This window comes from Phalaenopsis equestris, unplaced genomic scaffold, assembly GCF_001263595.1.
Source record: "Phalaenopsis equestris unplaced genomic scaffold, ASM126359v1 Scaffold000021, whole genome shotgun sequence".
NCBI classification, from domain to species: domain Eukaryota; kingdom Viridiplantae; phylum Streptophyta; class Magnoliopsida; order Asparagales; family Orchidaceae; genus Phalaenopsis; species Phalaenopsis equestris.
This window is the reverse complement of record NW_018164463.1, coordinates 471,958-479,218: the sequence shown is the minus strand read 5'-3', so window position 1 is coordinate 479,218 and position 7,261 is coordinate 471,958. Positions and strand designations below refer to the sequence as shown.

Here is a 7,261-nt window from a genome sequence, read left to right as displayed (position 1 = left end):
TATATATATATATATATATTATCGGCAACTTTTATAAGAGCTTTGATAGAATTCATGTTCCAATTTGAGATGCATTTGTTCACATTGATACTGTAGGAAGTGACTGGAATTCCTTCTAGTGCAAAGAAATTTTGAAATTTTTTTTTTTCTTTTATACGGCTATACTTGCATCCATTTTCATGGGCTTAGGGAGGACTTTTCCACAACTGAGTGTGCATTTAATTTTGATTTCTCGTAAAACCTGGAATAAATTCATTGGAACTTTACTAGTTCTCCTAATAATGACTTTAAAGGCTGAAGTTGATTCATGTGAAGCTGAGGGAAGATTAGAGTGGATTGAAGAAGGATTTGCTGGTTCTCCTACAATTCATTCTTTGTCTTAGCCTTACGAATTTGAGCATCTTCTAGCAATTTATATTCATATGCTGATTACGCCCTGTTTGGACTCGGTTGATCCTTGCATTTACGACATCAATACATTACAGATTTATTTATATGTGGCGGAAGACTTTTCTAATTTACACAAATTTACGTCGCCTGCATTGCTAAAGTCCTTTGTACCGTTGCAATCCCTTGGATACATCTCCAACTACTTTGGCCTACTCTTCTCTGAAATCTACTCGTTTTCTCATGCTACAGAGCCTACTCAAGCATTTCCCTCACCTGCACCCTTCATTCCAGATTTCTTGATGCTTTGAGTAAGAGTTAAACCTTTAGGGTATTTACATACATACCACGGAATTCTTATACATTTACATATCTAACACCTAAACTTCCAAATTTTATTTTATGTCACCTAACCTATGCATGAGGGGATACACTTCATCTCTTTAAAATTAAAATGAGGGCATTTTTGGATGTATTATGAAAGGTTTGGATGGTGTGAATGTAACATTTGAGTTTTAAGGATTGGGTGTATAAATACATAAGAATTACGGGCTATGTATGTAGTCGTCGCATTGGTTCGGTCCCCTTCTTGTTCGATTTGTTTGAGATGTAGTTTGAAAATGATATCATTTAGGTAGATTCGTTTACTGAATTAGAGGAAATGATACCTTGGTTGATTCTTGGATTGTCGGGCTGCATTTTCTTTGGGCCTTTTGGTTGATGGTTTTCGATGCAGTTTTGAGGGCCGAGACACCTTTCACCTCTTTGCTATTTCAGGTGAATCATTCCCTCCTCTCTCTCTCTCACCCAATTTTTCTTTTTTCTTCCGTGCTTCTTGATTTGAGTTTAGTTGTTTATGTCTGAAACATAAGCGCGCATATATAGTTGTGCTTATATATGAACCATCAAGCAATATCGTAAGTTGGATGCTCTTTTTTGTAGGTTTCAGGTCTTTATGATAAAGGCATTCGGTGGTAGAGCAGAATAATGTTTCATCCTACGACATCAGGACCCAACTCAGGAACCCGGTGAACTATAAGATGACAATATTATTCACCGACACCAAAATAGCAGAACACTCTTGCCTTCTTAGATTGTTGGCGATCATAATCCGACAGTGCGATCAACTTGTAGAGAATCATATTTTGTAAAAATGATAAAAATAGATATGATAAGAAAATATACGCTATTTAAAAAAGTATTTTGACTATAAAAAAATACATATTACTTTCTCTTATATGCATGAAAAAATATAAATTTTAAGTAATATAATTTGATTATCCACATGTCAATCGCCGGTACTGGACTAAGGAGTACCCTCCTAAATTGGTATTGTAGGAAACTCTTCTAGTTGAATGTCGGGCTCTATACATACGGGTGACCGATAGTTGCCTTCGGAGTCCCTTGAGAATACATAAATCTGAGCCTGCCCCGACCCAAATGCTTATGGTTTTCTTTCTTTCCTCAATTTTTTCTTGTGTATCCTACGGTTTTATTGGGATCTTTGTAGATCATTCGTGATTTTCTCAGAATTTTTCTCGTGTTTTCGACGATTTTCTTCGAGTTACCGTGGGGCATTTGTCGCTTTTCTCGAGCTTTTCAAGTGATGTTCGCTATTCATTTTTGTTTATATAAATTCATGCTTACACATTTCTTAAATTCTTTTCATTATACTCGTTTACTTGTACCTGTGACACCGACCTCATTTACGGGAGCGGCCGACGCGTCAGGTAGACCGGTTTATTTTATATTTACAACGTTTCGCTTTCTTCACTGTACTTTACTGCATATATATACAACTCATGCTTGCAATGCTACTGTTTATTGTTTACTGCGTTTCGTAGCATGTTTCCCTTTTATTAATCATGTTGCTTCTATAGACTTGCAATGACCTTTTAGGATAGAGGACAGCAGGACATCCAGTTTAGAAGGCACCCTATAGAGAGCCACTGACCTAACAACTGTACATTTATACACACCAAAACCCCAAACCTATGATCGATGTGTTAAGGAGTTTAGAGCAGTTTTTCCAAGAAGCGGAGTGTGGAAGCAAGTGGACGGAGAGCGGCGATCGAGACCACGACAACGACAACAGGGTGTAGGACGTCTCTTCAGAGTTCAGGTCCAATCGTAGGATAGTTGGGAAGTCATCGGGGTTCTCCCCGGATCTGTGAAATCCCCTACCTTTCACTCCATTAACTTCTAAAAATAATTGTTCACATTTTGAGTCATTCCCCTTTGATTTCCTCACATTTAAACTTAGAAACTTAAACTTTGCAATCTTGAAGACAAAATCACAATTTAATCGAGGGTCTTCTTAGGTGATTTTAATTGTCTAAGATGTAATTAACTTTAAGGGTTTGCCTCTATAGAGAACTTAAGGACTCAGCTTAATAAAAACATTATTTAACTATCTGTGTTAAATAACAGAAGTTGTCGACTTATAAAAAAAAGGTTTCGCAGACCAAACGGACGTCACAAACTCTTTAGTTTAGGTGGTTAAGTCTACTAACAAACGGTATGTTTATCCTTCGGGATAGCGTGTTATTTGCAATATCGTGTTCAACATCCTAAACTATCAAATATGTGAGATCTGTTCGGTCTTACTATATATATATATATATATGTATATATATATATATATCTTGTCTTCTAAATTTTAAGAACATGTGTATGTAAATTTTTTTAATGCCTAACGTATTTTTATTGATGTAAATTCATGAAGATGCTTTTAGCGAAATCTATAAGAGCGAAAACATTAAGCATCATTTGCATACATGCCCCTCAATTCTTATGCATTTACATATCTAACACCTAAATTTAGTTTTTTCATTTATATCACCCAAATCTTTCATATCAAATAAAAAAATCACCATTTTAATATTTAAAAGGTGAAATACACATGTTCATACATAATAAAGTTGGTATGTGATGTAAAAATTGAATTTTTAGCAGTTAGACATGCGAATGCATAAGGATTGATCAGTGGTATGTATGCAAATCTTCAAAATATAAAGCAACAAACTGCTTTTATTGAGATAAAACATATGGCATTCTAATTTCATGCGTTAACTTTCGAAGCACATCATATTATTTTATGATTAATATTAAAAACTAAACTTTGTTATGAAACGTGAAGGTGGGCGATCCAGTTGCCGATCACGAATGTTGGGTGAGGCCAGAAAACATGGAAACACCAAGAACACTTTACAAGATTGATCAGAGCACACCTGGAACCGAGATTGCAGCCGAAACAGCAGCGGCCATGGCGGCATCCTCCATTGTTTTCAGAAAAACTGACCGCCCTTATGCCCGTCGCCTTCTCAATAAAGCCAAATTGGTAACCAAATGATCATTATTTTTATCAAATTACACCCCCGAACATATTATTTTACTAAAACAATTCTTAAATCTTCAAATCTATCTCGCTGAACTACCCAATGTTTTCCTCTTCTGGGATTTTGCCTGAAACAGCTGTTTGAGTTTGCTAGGAACTACAAGGGAACTTATGATGGGGAATGTCCTTTCTACTGCTCCTATTCTGGTTATAATGTAACTCATCTCTCTCTCTCTCTCTCTCTCTTTCTCTCTCTCTCTCTAGCTTATATATTTATAAATTAAATGTATTTGTTTATTTAAGGAAATATGGTATGATAAGGGTGATGATGTTAAAATGTTTATGGGTGCAGGATGAGTTGTTGTGGGCTGCTTCATGGTTGTACATAGCAACGAGGAGAGATGTGTACTTCAAATACATTACAGAGGAAGCTATTACAGCAAATGTTGCAGAATTCGGCTGGGATCTTAAGTATGCTGGGGCCCAAGTTCTCCTGGCCGGGGTACATAAACATAATCTTCTTTAAAATGCCACCTATACGTTAGAAATTAAGCAAATATATAGAACTGTCTGGAAAATGATAAATTTGCTCTCTCCTCTATTTTTTTGGCTAAAAACTCCTTCGAACTAAAAACCTCATGAACATTTTTTGCTAAAGCAATAGTTTTGATTAGACATTTATGCATTGATTTAGAAAAAAGATCGAATGTTTTAATTTAAGTCTCTTTTCAATTCATATAATATAGCAGTATAGCTCGATGGAAATTGGGTAAGAGGTCAATTTATTCATGCATGTAAACATGTATGTATTTTATCGATTCAATTATGATATTTTAGATGAACATTTACGAAGGAGGAGGTGAACAGAATTTCAAGGTTCAAGCAGACTACTTTGTGTGCTCGATCATCCCCGACAGCCCCTTCCGCCAAGTGTATATTTCGCCAGGTATTTTCTCTCTCTATTTTTTGAAAAAAAAGTATGGTGGTCTTCAGTACAACATAGTTGTATTGGTTGTATTTTTGAGTTGTCTATAAAATACAATCATGTCATACTGAAGTCTGCATGCATGCATTATCCGTACCTAATAATTTCTCTTATTTTTTGGGACACTTACATATATATATATATACTACCCAGTTTTCATGTATTTCATATCTAATACCTAAATTTTATTTTATATATTTGTACCACCAAAATCTTTCATGTATCACATTAAAAATACTATTTTTTCATGCATAAGTGATGTGTATGTTAAAATTGATATTTAGGTGTTAATTAGATATATACAAATACTAAGAATTTGAGGACCATGCATGAATGTAACACTTTTACCTTTTTTTTCTTAAGAAGATTTACATATATACCACTCAACTCCTATGAATTCACATAACTTACACGTAAATTTTTTTTTCTTACAATCATTTCATCCTATCAATGCATGAACTTGTGCATTTCACCCTTTAAAAATTAAAATAGCAATACTTTTGAAATGATATGAAAGATTTTGACGGTATAAATATAAAATGATAAACTTTATGTGTTAGACATGTAAATACATCAGACTTGGGTGGAAAGCATGCTAATGCCTCTTTTTCTTGGGGGTTTTTCCGTACAATTGAACAAACTGAAAAATAAAACTAGACCCTCACCCATTTAAGTAATTAATTATATAAAGAGATCCAATACACAAAATATTTTTTGTTTCAGGCGGTCTTATTCATATTCGGGATGGTGCCAATACACAATATGTCACTGGCACAGCCTTCTTATTCAGCATTTATGGTGATATACTCGCAAGAAATCACCAAACAGTCAAATGTGGGAACCAGGAGATTCAACCCTCTCGCTTATGGCAATTTGCCAAGCAACAGGTACTTAAAAATGGAGAAATATTTATTACATATGGATATCAAAACCGTACATACAACACAGTCAAAGTCACATCATATTCAACTGAATTTATGGCGATGTATGTGTGACCACCACATTAGGGGTCAGCTCGAATAGATTTAGTATGTCTCAAAATCGGCTCGTGGGTCATTATGTTTTGTTTCGAACCCAATCAAATTTCTATGGAGAGAGAGAGAGGGACCCATTTCAAAACCCTAAATAATTAATATGTTGTTGCAGATGGACTATATACTAGGCAGCAATCCTCTTGGAAGATCTTATATGGTTGGTTTCGGTGACAAGTCTCCAACGCAGGCCCATCACAGAGGATCTTCAGTTCCGGTTCTCCCAAATGGCCAGAGAGTGAACTGCGGGATGAGCTTCGTGCAGTGGCTCAACAAAGACCAACCAAACCCTAACGAGCTCACCGGAGCTATAGTCGGCGGCCCCGACCGCTACGATAACTTCAACGACAAGCGATGGAACTCGGCCATGCTTGAACCATGCACCTATATTAATTCCCTCGCCGTTGGAGCCCTAGCGAAGCTGGCGGTTGGCAGTTAATTAGTGAGAGATTGGCCTCTTCTATCAATCTTAATTAATCTTAATTATCATTAATTAGATATAACACACCTGTATTATTGGCGGCTTTTGCAGTTAATTAAAGGAGGATTTTGTTTCTTTTTTCTAATAGCCTCTTGCTTGATTTTTCTTAATTATGGCATCAATGGCTGGCACTGAGATTGATCTCTTCGAGCTTTAAGCAGCTCAATTCTTCGATCTTTCTCTGGCCATTTTCACATGTTGTATATATTTTTAAGTTTTTTTTTAATGTAATTTTGGAAAACAAAGCCTTGCAAATTTTATATATACGGTGTACTATTTATACACATGTTAATGTTGTTGTACTCCATATGAATGTATGGTGATATTGTTATTCTGAAAAGCTGTATTAATAAAATCATAGAAAGGGTTTTAGGACATGTTGAATCCGAGATTGTCATTTGAATCACATCCATGAAATAGTGCGTAGAGCAAGGGGAAGTGAGACAGTGAGGAGAGGAGTGCTCTACTGAACATTAAAAAGAGGGAATTGTTTGACCTTTTATTCATGATATGATCTCCCATTGAGAGAGAGAGAAAGGAGTGCTCTACTGAATATTAAAAAGAGGGAATTTGTTTGACCTTTTATTCATGATATGATCTCCCATTTATAGATATAAGGGGTACAAGAATTAAAGTTACATTTATGCTCCTATTAAAGTTGGGTCTGCACAAGTTAATAATCTGGATATTATACCCATGTGGGCCTTGATTTTCGCCGTTCTCTGGCTCGGTCGATTTGGTTGGAGAGTTGAACGGATAAGCTATGTTGTTGGTCGGCCTTCTCGATGAGGTCGTTGGTCGGTTGGTTCTTCAGCTCTAGGCAACTGGTTGGGTTTTTAGTGGCGGTTGGAGCAGTCAATTCGACCAGTTGATATTAGTCGGGCGGATGGGCTGGGTTGGTCGTTAGTCCTTAATTCTTGTTGGGGGATTTCTTGTCTGCTGAGTAGGTTTTACCCTCGAGCAGAGGATGTAATCTAGGCTTGTATCATTTAAATAAATGTGTATGTCATAGCATATAATCCTATGTATATTAATAGAGC

At 36.0% G+C, this 7,261-nt stretch overlaps 1 protein-coding gene across 1 annotated transcript in view; it reads left to right on the top strand.

The window, feature by feature from the left end:
* LOC110018394 (endoglucanase 8) overlaps nt 1-6,277 on the top strand; it is a 19,875-nt gene extending 13,598 nt beyond the window's left edge. The window contains exons 3-8 of the mRNA XM_020715695.1: nt 3,527-3,727; nt 3,862-3,939; nt 4,077-4,226; nt 4,562-4,670; nt 5,433-5,596; nt 5,856-6,277. Coding sequence (XP_020571354.1) covers nt 3,527-3,727; nt 3,862-3,939; nt 4,077-4,226; nt 4,562-4,670; nt 5,433-5,596; nt 5,856-6,179 — 1,026 coding nt within the window. The 3' untranslated portion in view covers nt 6,180-6,277. The remainder of the gene's footprint in view (nt 1-3,526; nt 3,728-3,861; nt 3,940-4,076; nt 4,227-4,561; nt 4,671-5,432; nt 5,597-5,855) is intronic.
* The last annotated feature ends 984 nt before the right edge of the window (nt 6,278-7,261 follow it).